The 19,677-nt window shown below is 42.7% G+C and overlaps 1 protein-coding gene across 3 annotated transcripts in view; it reads left to right on the top strand.

The window, feature by feature from the left end:
• The first annotated feature begins 12,468 nt into the window (after nucleotides 1–12,468).
• Nucleotides 12,469–19,677, top strand: part of LOC112226800 (acid-sensing ion channel 1C-like) — a 185,854-nt gene continuing 178,645 nt past the window's right edge. The window contains exon 1 of one of the 3 annotated variants that reach the window (XM_024391357.2): nucleotides 12,469–14,138. In XM_024391357.2, the coding sequence (XP_024247125.1) occupies nucleotides 13,584–14,138 (555 nt within the window). In that variant the 5' untranslated portion in view covers nucleotides 12,469–13,583. The remainder of the gene's footprint in view (nucleotides 14,139–19,677) is intronic. The other 2 variants (XM_024391356.2, XM_024391358.2) reach the window with 2 other exon arrangements.

The following is a 19,677-nucleotide window of genomic DNA, read 5'->3' as shown; positions in this document are numbered from 1 at the left end:
ACCATCAGTACGACCAAGAATATGTTTTTCGCGACGTGGATCCTGTGTTCTGCCTTACAAACAGGACAACGGAGTGGATTCCATGCAGCGACCCAAAAAAACGACTCCGAAAAAGAGGGAAACGAGGCGGTCTTCTGGTCAGACTCCGGAGACGGGCACACCGTGCACCACTCCTAGCATTCTTCTTGCCAATGTCCAGTCTCTTGACAACAAGGTTGATGAAATCCGAGCAAGGGTAGCATTCCAGAGGGACATCAGAGACTGTAACGTTCTTTGCTTCACGGAAACATGGCTCACTGGAGAGACGCTATCCGAGGCGGTGCAGCCAGCGGGTTTCTCCACGCATCGCGCCGACAGAAACAAACATCTTTCTGGTAAGAAGAGGGGCGGGGGCGTATGCCTTATGGCTAACGTGACATGGTGTGATGAAAGAAACATACAGGAACTCAAATCCTTCTGTTCACTTGATTTAGAATTCCTCACAATCAAATGTAGACCGCATTATCTGCCAAGAGAATTCTCTTCGATTATAATCACAGCCGTATATATCCCCCCCCAAGCAGACACATTGATGGCTCTGAATGAACTTTATTTAACTCTCTGCAAACTGGAAACCATATATCCGGAGGCTGCATTCATTGTAGCTGGGGATTTTAACAAGGCTAATCTGAAAACAAGACTCCCTAAATTTTATCAGCATATCGATTGCGCAACCAGGGGTGGAAAGACCTTGGATCATTGTTACTCTAACTTCCGCGACGCATATAAGGCCCTGCCCCGCCCCCCTTTCGGAAAAGCTGACCACGACTCCATTTTGTTGATCCCTGCCTACAGACAGAAACTAAAACAAGAGGCTCCCACGCTGAGGTCTGTCCAACGCTGGTCTGACCAAGCTGACTCCACACTCCAAGACTGCTTCCATCACGTGGACTGGGAGATGTTTCGTATTACGTCAGATAACAATATTGACGAAAACGCTGATTCGGTGTGCGAGTTCATTAGAACGTGCGTTGAAGATGTCGTTCCCATAGCAACGATTAAAACATTCCCTAACCAGAAACCGTGGATTGATGGCAGCATTCGCGTGAAACTGAAAGCGCGAACCACTGCTTTTAATCAGGGCAAGGTGTCTGGTAACATGACCGAATACAAACAGTGCAGCTATTCCCTCCGCAAGGCTATCAAACAAGCTAAGCGTCAGTACAGAGACAAAGTAGAATCTCAATTCAACGGCTCAGACACAAGAGGCATGTGGCAGGGTCTACAGTCAATCACGGACTACAGGAAGAAATCCAGCCCAGTCACGGACCAGGATGTCTTGCTCCCAGGCAGACTAAATAACTTTTTTGCCCGCTTTGAGGACAATACAGTGCCACTGACACGGCCTGCAACGAAAACATGCGATCTCTCCTTCACTGCAGCCGAGGTGAGTAAGACATTTAAACGTGTTAAGCCTCGCAAGGCTGCAGGCCCAGACGGCATCCCCAGCCGCGCCCTCAGAGCATGCGCAGACCAGCTGGCCGGTGTGTTTACGGACATATTCAATCAATCCCTATACCAGTCTGCTGTTCCCACATGCTTCAAGAGGGCCACCATTGTTCCTGTTCCCAAGAAAGCTAAGGTAACTGAGCTAAACGACTACCGCCCCGTAGCACTCACTTCCGTCATCATGAAGTGCTTTGAGAGACTAGTCAAGGACCATATCACCTCCACCCTACCTGACACCCTAGACCCAATTTGCTTACCGCCCAAATAGGTCCACAGACGATGCAATCTCAACCACACTGCACACTGCCCTAACCCATCTGGACAAGAGGAATACCTATGTGAGAATGCTGTTCATCGACTACAGCTCGGCATTCAACACCATAGTACCCTCCAAGCTCGTCATCAAGCTCGAGACCCTGGGTCTCGACCCCGCCCTGTGCAACTGGGTACTGGACTTCCTGACGGGCCGCCCCCAGGTGGTGAGGGTAGGCAACAACATCTCCTCCCCGCTGATCCTCAACACTGGGGCCCCACAAGGGTGCGTTCTGAGCCCTCTCCTGTACTCCCTGTTCACCCACGACTGCGTGGCCACGCACGCCTCCAACTCAATCATCAAGTTTGCGGACGACACAACAGTGGTAGGCTTGATTACCAACAACGACGAGACGGCCTACAGGGAGGAGGTGAGGGCCCTCGGAGTGTGGTGTCAGGAAAATAACCTCACACTCAACGTCAACAAAACTAAGGAGATGATTGTGGACTTCAGGAAACAGCAGAGGGAACACCCCCCTATCCACATCGATGGAACAGTAGTGGAGAGGGTAGCAAGTTTTAAGTTCCTCGGCATACACATCACAGACAAACTGAATCGGTCCACTCACACAGACAGCATCGTGAAGAAGGCGCAGCAGTGCCTCTTCAACCTCAGGAGGCTGAAGAAATTCAGCTTGTCACCAAAGCACTCACAAACTTCTACAGATGCACAATCGAGAGCATCCTGGCGGGCTGTATCACCGCCTGGTTACTGCAACTGCTCCGCCCTCAACCGTAAGGCTCTCCAGAGGGTAGTGAGGTCTGCACAACGCATCACCGGGGGCAAACTACCTGCCCTCCAGGACACCTACACCACCCGATGTTACAGGAAGGCCATAAAGATCATCAAGGACATCAACCACCCGAGCTACTGCCTGTTCACCCCGCTATCATCCAGAAGGCGAGGTCAGTACAGGTGCATCAAAGCTGGGACCGAGAGACTGAAAAACAGCTTCTATCTCAAGGCCATCAGACTGTTAAACAGCCACCACTAACATTGAGTAGCTGCTGCCAACACACTGACACTGACACTGACTCAACTCCAGCCACTTTAATAATGGGAATTGATGGGAATGATGTAAATATATCACTAGCCACTTTAAACAATGCTACCTTATATAATGTTACTTACCCTACATTATTCATCTCATATGCATACGTATATACTGTACTCTATATCATCGACTGCATCCTTATGTAATACATGTATCACTAGCCACTTTAACTATGCCACTTTGTTTACATACTCATCTCATATGTATATACTGTACTCGATACCATCTACTGTATCTTGCCTATGCTGCTCTGTACCATCACTCATTCATATATCCTTATGTACATATTCTTTATCCCCTTACACTGTGTATAAGACAGTAGTTTTGGAATTGTTAGATTACTTGTTGGTTATTACTGCACGGAACTAGATGCACAAGCATTTCGCTACACTCGCATTAACATCTGCTAACCATGTGTATGTGACAAATAAAATTTGATTTGATTTGATTTGGATTTGGTTAGGGGCTTGTTGGTAAGCCTTTCACTGTAAGGTGTACACCTGTTGTATTCAGCGCATGTGACTAATACAATTTGTTTTGATATCTAACTTGTGTTATTTTGTTATATAAAACAATGGTTGTTGATGTGTATAATTGCATTTCAGATGCATTTTTGTACATTTCCTTGTTGCAGTAATATTACCTAGGCCTAGTGTTTGAGCGAGCGGAGAGAAAGAGAACTGCTCCTTTTCAGCCACTCACAAGGCTCATTTGAATTTCCTGATGCATCAGGAAAATTCTCTGCTACAAAAGGGTGATCAAGTTCAGATCCGACATCTGTAAAGTGTCCAGTTTTTAAAGCAGCGTTTTGGGGCTGTGGAGGTAGTGTCACCATAGTCAAACAGAGGGTGACTTCTTCAAATCAAGGCCTTGCAAGCTGTTCAGGATATCCTCTTCAGAGACAGGAGTGAAGGATCTGGTGTGGGAGGGCACAGGAGGGTGGGTAGGGGGGAAGGGCTGGTGGGTGTGGGCACAGGAGGAGGGCAAGGGGCAGACAACCTTCGTGCAGCATTTGAGGAAATCTCTACGATATAGCTGGCAACCGTGAAAGTGCTCATTAAAGATCTCAGCCATACAGGCTTTGTGGGTTGTAACCACATCTCTGAAGGTGGGAGAGACTGGCAGCTAGGGAGAGGGTATGCTATTCTGCATGGATTTCACAGTTTTCCAGAATTCGGATGGCTTACTGATGGTTACGGCAAACTGTTTATGAAATAAGATAAGCTACTTCGGTATGTCTGATGGTTTGAAAGTATTTGTTCCTGATTTGTCTGAAAATTGAGGAAGGTTGGAGTTTCTGGCCTTTACCCAGGCGTTGTTCTTTTGGGTGATTAGCTCAGAGAGGTTATGGGAGAACCAGGTGTTGGAGCGAGTTTATTGATTATTTGAGTGAATGTGTTCTTGAAGTAGGACCAGGCATCTCCAACAGAGGGTATCAGACTCTGCCAGTTAGTGTGATCGCAGTCATGCATAAAGGCTTGCTCGTCAAAACGTTTGTAGCCGCGTTTGTGAACTAACACTTCTGATGCAGCCTACGAGACAGTGGTCACTGAGCTCTTGGGAGAATACATCAGACTGACGGTGGGAGGGGCAGCTGGTGAGAGTGATGTCAATGAGAGAGGACTTGTTGGGCTCTTTGAGAGAGATATGGGTGGGCTCTTTGATGATCTGACTTAGGGTTAGGGATTCCGGTTACAGGGAGACAGCATCGGGGATGGGAGAGCATGTTCCAATTGAGGTCACCCAGTAACAGGAACTCAGAGGAGAGGAATGGAGAGGCGATTAGGAGCAGGCTAAGTTCATGCATTTATTTTTATTTTTTAGAAAACATAAGGCTAAGGGTCAGAATGTCAAAGTTCTTAGGGACAGATTTAGCCGGAGATATAGATCAGGGTAGGTCCTCTTTGACATGGATTGCAGCTCAACCACCTCTGGGAGATCTGTTAGAGCGAAACACATTGTAACTTGGGATAACCTGGGGATTACCCTTCTTTATAAGGAGTGTGTGTTTTTTTGGTTTAGTGCTTACTGTAACGAAAAGTGTTGAGATGTTTGTGTAAGATGGTGATTACTGATTGATTGACAGCATTACAATGCAAACAAGAGCACCTGTTACTCATGGTTAGAGTACGGACACTAGAAATCTACATCAGATTTATGAGTCCAATAAAAGTATGCAAGAGGTTTTGATACTCAGTATTAAATAGAAATGTCTCAATCATATGGACTTGTTATTGTAAATGTAACGAGACAGTGGCATTTTATTTCATTTCATGAGGAGGAATTGAATGGTCATTGTCCATCAAATGTTATGAGGCCTACTATTTGATTTCTTCCTGTAAGTATTCAATATAAATTAGGAACCCGATCATTTCCTGACCATGCTTGGCTGTTATGACAGCACAGATGGGAGCCCGTCTTTGGATTGGTTTTTGACTGAGAGGATGAGTTTGCAAATGCAGATAATGACAAACCTGGAATTTGAAAAGAGGAATAGTGATCCATAGAAGTTTCCTTGGCTGGTGAGCTTAGATTTTTACAATGCCTAGCAAGCCTAAAGATCTCGCTGTAGTAGTACAATATGTAAGACACCAATCAGGGCTCCAGAGGAATATATTATTTAGTTCAATAGAGATGAATTTGCCTACATATTTATGTGCATTAATATCATAGGCTAATTTATTTGGGGCTAATTCATCACCTGAGTAAGTGGAAACTCAACCACATTAGCTAGATTGCTAACTGTAAACATAATACCCAATGCTGGTAGCCATGTATTAATCTAACACTAAATTCAATGTCCTTAACACAACTTTGCAGTTGTAGCCTTCTACCCAATGAGTCCTATGCACTCAATGGCTATGATGTTAAAGTGCAGACTGTCAGCTGTAATTCGAGGGTTTTTTCATCCATATCGGGTGAACTGTTTAGAAATCACAGCACTTTTTGTACATAGTCCCCCATTTTAGGGGGACCAAAAGTATTGGGACAAATTCACTTACTGTATACGTGTAGTAAAGTAGTAAAAAGTTACGTATTTGGTCCCATATTTATAGCCTGCAATGACTTCATCAAGCTTGTGACTCTACAACTTTGTTGGATGCATTTGCTGTTTGTTTTGGTTGTGTTTCAGATTATTGAGCCAAATTGAAATGAATGGTAAATAATGTATTGTGTCATTTTGGAGTCATTTTTTATTGTAAATAAGAATATAAATAAGAATTCTAAAAACTTCTACATTAATGTGGATGCTACCATGATTACGGATAGTACTAAATGAATCATGAATAATGATGAGTGAGAAAGTTACAGATGCAAAAAATATCACTTTTAAAAGTTAATATTCTGTTACTCATACCCAAATAATGTTGCAAACTTGTCCTATTTTTTGCCAAATCATAAATTAGAGTAATAAAAGAAAATTTAAAAAAGAAAATAAATCAGAACCAATTATTTTTATACTCCAGCACCTTCCCCTTGCGAGGATAATGACACTGACCCTTTTTCCAAAATATTTTTTGAGATTGGAGAACACTTTGGAAAGGACCCAGATAGCAACAAGCATGCGGCCCTCCAAAATGATTTTGAAAATGAAAATGACTTTTTTCAGAGTCAAACCAGCAGCTCCCTGTTGCCGTTTATTTTAATATATTTATTGGATGGTCAGATGACATGACAATAGTGCTCTGTGTCCACACACACCAGGGGTGGGTTTGGTGTCCAAAAATGGAAGCATATGCAGAACGTACCTAATATCTACTGTAAAATATGATGGTGGGTCGTTGATGTTATTGTGCTATTTTGCTTCCACTAGTCCTGGACCCACTGGTCAACGGCATCAGGAACTTTACCAAGTACCAGGACAATTTAACCAAAAACCTGGTTACCTGCGCCAGGAGGCTAAAACTTGGCAGCAAGTGGATCTTATAGCAAGACAATAAACCAAGCACACTTGATAATCCCCAAAGAAATGGATTAGTGACCAGAAAATCTACGTTTTGCAATGGCCATCTCAGTCTCCGGACTTGAACCTTGATAAGCACCACAGGTGCTGCCTATTATAGGTGATCGTCAGTGAGTGTCCTAGCTGACAGTCGTGAGGCTGTTTGTTTTGTTTGGTGGCAATGAGGCCTGTTTTTTTTTTGTCTTTAGTTTGGGCATGCTTTTGTATTTTTTCATTTCATACATATTTATGTTTAGTCACCTGAACAAATAATCATCTGCTTGGACAGGCCGGCCAAGAGGTCAAGAAGGAGCTGGCCCTGGACCTAGTGATACACGTTCACTTCCCACATTTATGCACACATCACATCAGGTTACAGACCATGTATATAGGCCTAAGACCCCTAGAAATAACAAGTTCAGTGAGATCAGTATGCTGGTTATTGGTTTCGTAACAATTTGAATGATTTGTTTTATAGTCTTTTTTTTGCCATCTTTATCAAGGGTGCCAATCATTTTGGTGACTATCTTATATTGAATATGCCACACATTACAATTTGTTGGTGTTGTGAGGCTATCTTGGTTAACTAGCCAACAAACCTTCACCACTCCATCTGTATAAAGTCCAATAAATCATTATTTGTTGTATTCCACTAGGCCCTTCAGCTATGCAGAGTACTGGACATATAGGCTGTATCATTTCAGCTGCTTCCAATCCTGTTCCTTGAATACTGAATTGACCAAGTCAATACGAGGATGACTCCTTGCATTTACAAGCATTTCTCTGAGCTAGTAGAAAATATGAAGACATTTGCGTGGCGCATTGTGCGATATGAAGCCCTTTCTTTGGTGCATTGTGCAGTATGAAGACATGTTATTTGGTGCATTGTGTGTCGGAGCGAGACTTTTGTTATGTTTAGGTTGAGCTATAGCAGTCAGAGCCACAGAACTGTGGCTGTACTTACTGTAGTTATTGACAGGCAGACGCATTCAAAAAGCCCAGCATAAAGCAAAACATTTATATAGCGCTTAAGGAATAAGTGCTTAATATTCACTGCATTATGCCGTGTAAACCACCAGCTACGTGAAAGCCAATTACTAAGGAAAAGTCCTACAAATGTTCCTCTGCAATCTGTAACAAGCAGGCATGGAAGAATTGCAGAAGAAAATGCAAGTAATTGCATAGGCTATAAGTTAGTTATTTGAATTTCTTTTGATAAAATATGTGGAGTTTAAATTATTTATATGAAAATATATGCAAAAATGATATGAACAACTTGAGTTACTTTATTGACTAGGCCCCTATGTCAAACCTAGACACCTACTGTCTGGACATGTCCATGTGGTACAGAAGTAATGTAATGATTGATTGTAATAATGATCATGCATTGAACATTTTGAGCTTTTCAAAGCACCTTACATTTAAAGTGAAGGACAGGCCTTACTTTAGGGAGGGAACGTTATTTATGCAGGAGTTTTTGAAACGCACAGGGCAAGGGCTTTACAGACCACCATGGACAAGAGTAGGGGTGGAAAGATCTCCATTATAGTAAAAGCATTGAGGCGGCAGGTAGCCTAGTGGTTAAGCCAGTAACCGAAAGTTTGCTGGATTGAATCCCCGAGCTGACAGGGCAGTTAACCCCACTGTTAACAAGGCAGTTAACCCCACTGTTAACAAGGCAGTTAACCCCACTGTCCCCCGGTAGACCGTCATTGTAAATAAGAATTTATTCTTGCCTAGTTATTTTTTATTGCATGAATCTGTCATCATATTTGCAAGGCCAGGAAGGTTTTTTCTTTTATAAACAATTTATGCAATTCTACGTAATTGGACATATTAGGAGAATATTTTTTAATACCACACTCATTATCGAAATTACAGGCTAAGAATATACAGCTTAGAATATACATCATACCTGTTCATCTTATCATATTTCTCCAATGCCAAATCAGTGTGTCATGTAATGAAGCTGTCCCTGTTTGCAAATAATTGAATCTTAGACAAAAGTGTTCATTTAAGTCGGGAATTCACAACACCCACAGTGTAAAGGAAAAATCAATTCAGGTGTTGATCATTGATCCAATGTTGATACAGTCCCAAAATGTTTTGCATGTCAGCAGTCAAGTTTTCGAGATATTGGACTTTGAAGAAGCAAAGTGTCACTTGTCACATCATCATGATGAGTTATTGGCCTCACAATAAAACAGATGAGAGTAACTCACATTGTGGTGCTGAAACTTGACGCAGCAGTCGTGGCACAATCAAACAGAAATGGACAGCTCATGGTGCTGAAAGTAGGCAAATTTGAGTAGGCATAAGTCATTTCAACGTCTTAATTTTAATTTTAATATGTCGTTTTTCCGTGATATACAAACGGTAGTTACAGTCTTGTCCCATCGCTGCAACTCCAGTACGGACTCGGGAGAGGCGAAGGTCAAGAGCCATTCGTCCTCCGAAACACGACCCCGCCAAGCCGCACTGGTTCTTGACACACTGCTTGCTTAACCCGCACAACATCCACACCAATGTGTTAGAGGAAACAACTTACAGCTGGCGACTGATGTCATGGTGCATGCAACCTGCCTGCCACAAGGCGTCGCTAGAGCGTGATAGGACAAGGACATCCCGGCTGACCAAACCCTCCCCCAACCCAGATGACACTGGGCCAATTGTATGCAGCCTCATGGGTCTACCAGTCACGGCCGGCTGCGACACAGCCTGGGATCGAGCCCGGGTCTGTGGTGATGCCTCTAGAACTGCAATGCAGTGCCTTAGACCGCTGTGCCACTCGGGAGGCTCAATGTCTTAAATTTTAATTACAACAATTTCTTCCTCGATAAGAAATAAGAGGTAGGTTTACCTGTTTGACAGTCAAAATTAGGCTATATTCTGCTATGTACATAGATTTGTTGGCCAATTCCTCCACCCACCATGCACTCTATAAATAACAGCCCTTCACTGGAGGTAGGCTAAGTTAAAACCAGGACTCGAATTGAGGTGTGCCATAGGCCTACCTTTTATTAAAGAAAATGGCAAAAAGCACAGGCCTACCCATTATTAGCTTGCGAGCTTGAAGAAAATAAAACAGATCTGGTAATATAAAGTGATATTTAACAGCACTTTGGTCCGCAATGCTTTATGCTAGAAACAATGCATATGGGGATAGCATTGGTTTGTTTCTTTGTCATTGAGGCTGATCAACAACCTTCTATAGCAGAGGAAACAAAACATGTACTTTGCTCGGAAAGTAATCTAATTCTGTCACTATCAATTGATTAAGCTATTCACTTTCTGTACAATAGAAGATGTCTAAACCCAGACAGCTTTGAGGGAAACACTTGTGACCTTGTCTCATTGGGCTACACCACAGTAGAAACAGTAGCCAGCAGTTAAAGCTTATTTGGACTTTATATGGCGATTTGCCATATAACTTTCATAGTTACCACGACGACCGACCGAACTCTGTTCATATTTCAATCACCCACGTGGGTATAACCAATGAGGAGATGGCACGTGGGTACCTGCTTCTAAAAACCAAAGAGGAGATGGGAGAGGCATGACTTGCACCGCGTTCTGCGTCACAAATTGAACTGACTTCTATTTTAGCGCTTGGCAACGCAGATGCTCGTTGGCGAGCGCGAGCAGTGTTGGTGCAATAATTGAATAACATGTATGTTTACATTTATTTTGCAACGCTTGCGCACGCGACATGAGCGGTGTGGTCAGCATGTTAAGGAATAACACATGTAGGGTGTAAAGCCTTATTTGCATATTTCCCAGGGTGCCTTTCGAGTTACCCACCATGACTGTATTTCTTAGTGAGAGAGACATGTTTTTTCCATTGATTAATTTATTGTCCTGAGGCCTTCACCAAGTGACTGCCTAAGTGAATGTGTTTAACTTTAAAAGTAAACCCTTTGTGACCATATATTATACTTTTCAGTCTTTAGTTATGGCCTAGTTTTCCCCCAACATTGTGGTCTGAAAATCGTGGCTCATGGGCCATATCAGACCTGCAAGTCACAATTTACTGGCTTGTGAAGTCATTTGAAATTCCTATTAAAATCCAGCCATAGGGAGGCTTTTCAACCATTTAAACGTTTTATCACCCACAATCCGCATTCAGAATGATTGCCATGGTGAAGAACTTGTCAAACATGTCTACCTAATGCATCTTAACTGGAACGGCCATCTCAGTGACAGGTGCAATAAGTCCAACCAATTACAGATTGGATTAGTTTAGAAAAATGTCAGTTATTTATTTTAGATCAATCAATGTGCAATGAAAAACATAGATATTAAAGCAAACTATTCTAAAAATGGGAAATACGATGATGTGGCCCCTCCCGTGTCTTTTATTCAGGTAATTAACAGAAATTAACTCAACACATTCGAGTAACAACAGCACTGGTGTAAATGTAAATCCCACTGACGTTAAACCCACTAGAATCGACTCTCAGATATAGCACTCACAAAACTTTTTTCATCAACACTGAGATTTTAACACCCGCATATTTGCTGTGTAGGGATCATGTTGTCTCCTTCACTGAATGTTTCCAGTTAGCCATTTCTATGACGCCAATATCAGTTTGACATTGCTTTCTTCCACAAGTTGATGGACGAGTATTTTTAGAATGATCTCAATCACACAACAGACAACGTTAGTATCGCCGCTGGGTAAGGGCTGGTTGCTATGCTGTGAGTGTGAGCTCTTGGTTAGCAGGACGCGATATTGATTTTATCCTCCCGGGTTGCAGTCATATCCTTGGTAATGTTTCTATTGTTATGATAATGAGGCTTCTCAGGGTGAGTCAATGAGTGTTAATCTTGTTTGCTCTTAAAATAAATAAAAGGTTTCTCTTTAGGATAAGGTGGAGTTTCAACCTTAATGAAAAGGCTGAGCCCATTATTATTGGTTAAGCCTGGAAACCCTAGATCACATTTAGTGAAACAATTAACAGAGAATGACACCTCCAGGGGTTGGTTGGTTCCTTGGCCCGAAGGTGACAATGAGCTCTGGGGATATAGGACCCTTCAATACTAACCTATGTCTACACTTTAGAAAAAAAAGTGCTATCTAGAACCTAAAAGGGTTCATCGGCTGTCCCCATAAGAGAACCCTTTGAATAACCCTTTTTGGTTCCATGCAGAACCCTTTCCATAGAGTGTTCTACATGGAACCCAAAATAGTTCTACCTGGAACCAAAAAGGGTTCTCCTATGGGGACAGCCGAATAACTCTTTTGGAACCCTCTTTTGGAACCCTTTTTTTCTAAGAGTGTAACAGAAAGTAAATGGCAACCAATGTGTTTGGTTCACTATCCTATTATAAGAAGAAACCAAAATACTATTTTAACCAGAAGAAGATCAATGGATTCAGTACTTCAATGTGTGGATCGTTTGTTTGACTTGTAAGTGAAAATTATCAAATCGAGACACATTCACATTCGCCTTGTAAAGATTTAGGCTCTTGCAACCACATCCCCACTACAGATAATTCATTCTCTTTGTGGTTATGCATTTTACATCCATATCAACATGCAACCTGTGGCATTCCCATAACACAGTAGGAGCTATCACTTGATCACAGATGACAAACGCAGACTGTTAGAACGCATTAGAAAACCATAACACAGTGAAGTTAGCAGCAGCACAGAGTGAGCGACTCCCCCTGTGCACACAGAAACTCAGCCAAAGCAGCCATTCGGCAGAAGGATGAATCCTGACTACTAAAGAGGTAGGGAGCGGGGGCGGGGGGAGAAAGAAAGCGAGAGAGAGAGAGAGTGGTGGGAGGGAGCAACAGCAGCAAGCAAGCGAGCTCGGGAAAGAGAGGGAAAGGCTGGCAGACCGCAGAATATAAACCTGTATGTTGAGATCGGGAGAAAAGCTAGTGGTGTTGAGCAGGTTTTAGATGCTAGACTGGCATCAAGAGGTGCATGGGCTTCCCTGCTAATTGTGGATGAGAGCGGAACAAGGTAGATACCGTGGAGGCTACCTACAAACACTGGGCTTGTCTGTAAACCACACAGGAGAGGTGGGTTAGTGGGAAGTCAATGACCCCCCTCATCATTTTCATCTGGGGAAAAGAGAGAAGAGAGTGACAGAGAGAGAAAAGAAAGAAAAGGAAGGTGGCAGTGAAGGATAGGGGGCCATCGCTCTCTCTCTCTCTCTATTCTTTCCCCCCATTCACAAATTCATTGCATCCCATTATCACTGCGATGTAGTGGCGTTCATGCCAATTGGAGGAGGAAGGGTCCCATTGACTGTTGAGGCTGAACCCCTCTTCAGCCCTACGCAGCCCTTTTCATTACCAATCCCCATCTCTCCCTCTCCTCTCCCTCTCCCTCACGCCCGTCTGCTGTTTTCTCCCGGTTGTTCTTTTCATTGTCCATTTCACACTGCTCAGAAGGCATTCCCTTTTGGGTTAAAGTGGGTGTTTCTGGAGCTCATTGTTTGGTTCTGCTACAAAGACAGCTGAGCGGGAGCGAGAGAGAGAGAGAGCGCCACAGAGAGAGAGAGAGAATAGAAGAGGAGCCTGAAAGAAAAGGGGGGACCTGGGACTATATGGAAGAACTGACACCCACTGGAAGAGACATTTTAAAAGCATCTGCCAACCATTTTAAGATAGCGGTTAGAATCTTCCGCTTGCCGCTTATTGTTGGAATAAAAACCACAGGCTGCGGAGCCAAAGCATTGGCGACTGGTTGGTTTGTGCTACATTCTGTTGCTAAGCAAGTCTCTCTAACCTGAAGTTCTTGTTGAGGATCACTCACCCAAACTGCAACCATGAAGGGGGACTCGGAGGAAAGCATCGAGAGCATCCGGCCTTCCAACCTGCAAGCCTTCGCCAACATGTCCACTCTACATGGCATGAGCCACATCTTTGCCTACGGGCACATGACGTTTCGCCGCTTCCTGTGGACGCTCTCCTTCCTGGGCTCGTTGGCCTTGCTTATGCTGGTGTGCATGGACCGCGTCTCCTACTACTTTGAGTATCCCCACGTCACCAAACTGGATGAGGTGGCAGCACCCAACCTCACCTTCCCTGCTGTGACCTTCTGCAACCTCAACGAGTTCCGCTTCTCCAAGATCACCAGGAACGACCTGTATCACGTGGGGGAGCTCCTGGCCCTCCTGAACTCCAACTACCAGATAGCCAACACTCACCTGGCTGAGCCTGAGGTGCTGGCTGCCCTCAAGGATAAGGCCAACTTCCTCAACTTCAAGCCCAAGCAGTTCAACATGACAGACTTCTACAACCGCACGGGCCACGATATCAGTGACATGCTGCTGCAGTGCACGTTCCGGGGATCGGAGTGTTACCCAAGGAACTTCAGTACCGTGAGTCTCTTCAAATCACGTCTGGTTATCTGGTTTGGGGTTTGTTGTGCGTCATCTCTCTGGGTTTATGCTGTGTTCTTTTCCAGGCTTAACAGAGTTTGGATTTCAATGGTTTTAACTATGCAGTTTCTATGTTAATTGAGGCTTGAGAGGAATACCTCAAATCTTTATTCAGGGAACTTTGAACTCATTTGCCCTCCCCGTAGAGGCGGAAGTGGACAAATGAGTTTTTGCATTGACCTATTGTGCTCTCAAGATCCACATAAGGCTACTGTTGAGTGTAGAAATGGATTGTCACAGTAACTTTAGAATGAAACCAACGCTTTGACGCTCGTGTTACAGACAATGTACAGTGACTCACACTGGACCTGCCGTGGTGTCGCTGTGCTGAAAGTTGTACATGTTTAAAGGTGATCCAAAGCCTAAAGGGGAATCCATAATTGGACATGATGGTCACGTCGATAACATCGTATAGATAATTTAACAATGGCTAGGTGTAATGATATTATTTTGTACATGGTAGGCTACTGTGAGAGAATCATTGGTTGTAGTTCAGGCAACTCTAGTGGCCTCGGTAAACAACAAGGTGAGTGGAAGATGGATGCCTTGCAGACAGAAATTGCTTAAAATACTCTGCCCATGAGGTGCAGAGTATCAATCTACACACATTACCCCATAATGACAAAATGAAAACAGTATTTTTCATCTTTCTGGTGAAGTCCACAAAGCAGATATTGCATGTAAACAACAATTACATGATCTGCAGCATGGTCAAGCAAGTTGTTTTCAACGGTTTACTAAACAACTACTGATTTAGAACCACTGAGTGACTGCAAGTCAGCACTAAGACAACAGGAGCACTGCCTCTATTCCAGCACCATTTCAACTTAAACGTTTAAACATCATCAAATCAACAGTGCTATATACAGTGCATTTGTAAAGCATTCAGAACCCTTCCCTTTCTCCACATATTGTTACAGCCATATTCTAAAATTGATTATTTTAATTTTATTTACACACAATACCACATAATGACAAAGCGAAAATAGTTTTTTAGAAATACCTTATTTATATAAGTATTCAGACCCTTTGCTATGAGACTTAAAATTGAGCTCAGGTGCATCCGGTTTCCATTGATAATCCTTGAGATGTTTCTACAACTTGATTGGAGTCCACCTAATTCAATTGATTGAATATGATTTGGAAAGGCACACACCTGTCAATGTAAGGTCCCACAGTTGACAGTGTCATGTCAGATCAAAAACCAAGACCAAGACCACCAAGACTCTTCCTAGAGCTGGCACCCAGGCCAAACTGAGCAATCGGGGGAGAAGGGCCTTGGTCAGGGAAGTGACCAAGAACCCGATGGTCACTCTGACAGAGCTCTTGAGTTCCTCTGTGGAGATGGGAGAACCTTCCAGAAGGACAACCATTTCTGCAGCACTCCACTAATCAGACAACCTTTATAGTAGAGTGGCCAGACGGAAGCCACTCCTCAGTAAAAGGCACATTAGAGCCCACTTGGAGTTTGCCAAAAGGCACCTAAAGATTCTCAGGCCATGAGAAACAAGATCATCTGGTCTGAAGAAACCAAGATTGAAGTCTTTGGCCTGAATGCAAAGCGTCACATCTGTAAGAAACATGGCACCCTCCCTACAGTGAAGCAGGGTGGTGGCAGCATCATGCTGTAGAGACGTTTTTCAGGGACTGGGAGACTAGTCAGTATCGAAGGAAAAAGATGAACAGAGCAAAGTACAGGAGAGATTCTAGATAAAAACCTGCTTCAGTGCTCAGGACCTCAGACTGGGGCGAAGGTTCATCTACCAACAGAACAACAACCCTAAGCACACAGCCAATACAACACAGGAGTGGTTTCGGGACAAGTCTCTGAATGTCCTTGAGTGGCACAGCAAGAGCCCGGACTTGAACCCGATTTGAACATCTCTGAAGAGACCTGAAAATTGCTGTGCAGCGACGCTCCTCATCCAACCTGACAGAACTTGAGAGGATCTGCAGAGAAGAATGGGAGAAACTCCCCAAAAACAGGTGTGCCAAGCTTGTAGTGTCATATCCAAGAAGATTCTAGGCTGTATTCGCTGCCAAAGGTGCTTCAACAAAGTACAGAGTAAAGTGTCTAAATACTTATGTAAATGTTTTAATATATTTGCAAAAAGTCTAAATGTGTTTTTGCTTTGTCATTATTGGGTATTGTGTGTAGATTGATAAGAGGGGAAAATGATTTAATCAATTTTATAATAAGGCTGTAAGGTAGCAAAATGTGGAAAAATTCAAGGGGTCTGAATACTTTCCAAATGCACCGTATATATGCAAAGTAGCTTAAAGTCATGTGTGTGCCATGCTCTACCAACTGAACTACAGAGGAGCTCATAACAATGTAGATATTGGATTAAATAGTGCATGTGCCCTTGGCAGCAACTCCCAATAGCATTGCCATTGGGTATTTTGTAGTTGTGTAACCTAACCAATAGTAAGTGGTGATTATTATGTACTTTTTGACAACTGGCTAAATGATTTATGGAATATTTGTTTGAGAAATTCTGATGTAAAAACATTTACACTGTGACCAAGATGAGCATTATTTTACTTAAAAATGTTTTGTCATTGATGACAGCTACTCTGGTACATGTGATACATATAGCAGGGTCCAAAAGTATTGACATCCTTGCTAAAGATTACTGATACTTTTCAATACCTCACTTTGCGTGGATAATGGCACTGAGCCTTTTTCTAAAATGTTTTATGAGTGGGAGAACACATTGGGAGGGACATTAGACCATTCCTCCATACAGAATCCTTCCAGATCCTTGATATTCTTTAGTCTGTGCTTCAAACCACAGGTTTTCAATGGGTTTCAGAGGTTGGAGCCTTGCTGGAGTTGAGGCAGGAAAATAACCTCTCCTTCAACGAAACCCACCCCCCCAATGTAAACTACGCTTTTGTCCTGGGAATGAAAATGGCATACCCATACTCCAATTTTTCACAGTAATGCCTTACGATCTGGGGGGCGGCCTTTTGCATCCCCGCAATGGTCCAAATGTGGAATCCGTGCCCTTACCGATATAATGGACAGTAATGGTTTGAGAACATTCCAAGATTTGAAAGATGCACATTACCATTCCTTATTTCTTTATTTACAACATAGGTGACCTATGAAGTTCCTTTGGAAACCCAACTACCGAACCATCCAATGATATGATTTAGAAATAATTGAACTGGGCTCCCGAAAGGACTGATCTCTCTCTATAATATATATATATATTTTTTAGAACGCTCATATTCTGAGCTCGCCCTTAAAAACGTATAATTGACTCTGAACAACCCTTTATCTGGAGCAGAATATGGACAAATATTACCTTAGCATCCCGTAATCCGAACAATTAACTCATACATTTTAAGTTTGTTCACAGACTGTATTTAACACCAAGGAAACATTTTATAATGAAATTGGCCCCAACGGTTCACTGTGTAACCTAAATCAGATAGGCACATTATTTAATATGATGTGGGAGTGCCCTGCAGTTAAATGCTTCTAGGGCAAAGTTACAAAATTCATTTCAAAGTGTATGAATTTAAAAATTCAATGCTATGCATCTATTATGTTTCTTAACAGTGATAGCCCTTTGAATCTCTCAATCAGAAAAGATTACTGGCCCAAGATGGCAGCCACCTCACTCCTTCCCATTTAACCAGTGGATACAATTACTATTAGAAGTTATTATAATAGAATTAGGGTTGGGAGGCATGGAGGCATTGTTTCTGGGTGCCTGCTCTCCAGGACATGTATAAGCACTCGGTGTCAAAGGAAGGCCAAGAAGATCATTAAGGACCTCAGCCAAAAGTGCTCTATTTTCATGTGTATCATGAATGGTCCACCATCCAAAGGGCGTACAGCCAACTTGATACAACTGTGGGAAGCATGGGAGTCAGCATGGGCCAGGATCCCTGTGGAATGCTTTTGACACCTAAAGGGGGTGGCAACTCAGTATTAGGAAAGTGTTCCTATTGTTTTGTACCCTCAGTGTAACTCAGTATTTCAGTTATTTATTTTATACAGTCATTTTTGCTCATCTTCATCCAGGGTGTCAATAATTTCGGGTCCCACTGTATGTATGAAAATAAGGATTTATGATTCATCACATTGGAAATGTTTTTTTTTGCATTTAAAATGCCTCATCACACATAGGACCAACTTTACAAAATACAGCCAAAAAAATACAACGAGATATAGCAGAATGTCTGCGAGTTAAAAAAAATCCCTCTCCACTGTTACTATGATGCATTGTATTTCAATCTTGCTTGTATTGATATTCTGTCACATTCCATTTTCCTATACCGCCTACCAATAACACGGGTACTACTTTGTTCCTTTTTTAAAATGATGGGACTAAGTTCTTCTATTGAACACAGTTCTCAAAGGAGTTTATTTTGATCCGGTGTGAATGAAAAGAACTCTCACCCCAAGTCAGTAAGCTCATGACTTGAGGTGTCCTAAATCTCATTTATTATTTTAGGCCAAATATAAGCACCCATTTAAGTCAACATAAAGCTGAGATCTCACCAGATGATACTTTTAGTACCATCAGATGGTCCGGAAACGGAGACAGCGATGAGATGGGTGATGGAAAAGGAAATTAAATTGAAAAAGCTTAGCTTACAATTTGGGTCCTAAAATGATTTTATATCATTTCTCGATGATGCCTGCATATTATTACCTGGATTTAGGATAATCATAGTGCTACAGAAATGTAATAGTATGGTTCCTTATTGATTTATGTTGTGTTGGTGCTGCTCCTCTATGCATCTGAGGGAGAACTGAATGAGGAGTTGAAACAGAAACCCTCTATATTAGTCCAGATGATATAATAGAGCTGTAGACCCAGTAGCTGTATTTACAGTAGACCCAGTAGCTGTATATACAGCAGACCGTGGATCTGTATATGGTAGACCCAGTAGCTGTATATACAGTAGACCCAGTAGCTGTATATACACAGTAGACCCAGTAGCTGTATATACAGTAGACCCAGTGGCTGTATATACAGTAGACCGTGGAGCTGTTGTCATGACGTTGGCCTCTTTGGGTATAGCAAGCCCCATCCCCCTCTCCCTGCCTCCCCCTTGCCTCCTTCAACTAGGTTGCTGTGGTCAGAGAGACGTCGTAAATTCCCGAGGATCTCCTCATGGACACACAGTATAGAGAGAGTACATTTTCATAGAGAACAAAGGAAATCCTTCCACCTCACAGAACTTGAGGTACGAACAAATTTCATATTCCGGAGAAAGCATAAAAGATCGGTGAAGAATCCAGCTACGAACTGGTCCGTTTGTCACAACTTGGGGAAGTTCATGGGAGACGGTGTGGCCACATTACCATAACACTGTTTATATAATAGCCTCAGATATGAGGTTTACATCTAATTGTTGTATAAGATGAATGAGTGAGTATGATACTGTTTGTATAATTGTGTAATATTATTTTTGGACTGTTTAATGAAGAAAAATACAATTCCCTTTTGATTTG

This window comes from Oncorhynchus tshawytscha, linkage group LG28 (genome assembly GCF_018296145.1).
Source record: "Oncorhynchus tshawytscha isolate Ot180627B linkage group LG28, Otsh_v2.0, whole genome shotgun sequence".
NCBI classification, from domain to species: Eukaryota; Metazoa; Chordata; class Actinopteri; order Salmoniformes; family Salmonidae; genus Oncorhynchus; species Oncorhynchus tshawytscha.
This window is presented reverse-complemented; position numbering and strand designations above follow the sequence as displayed.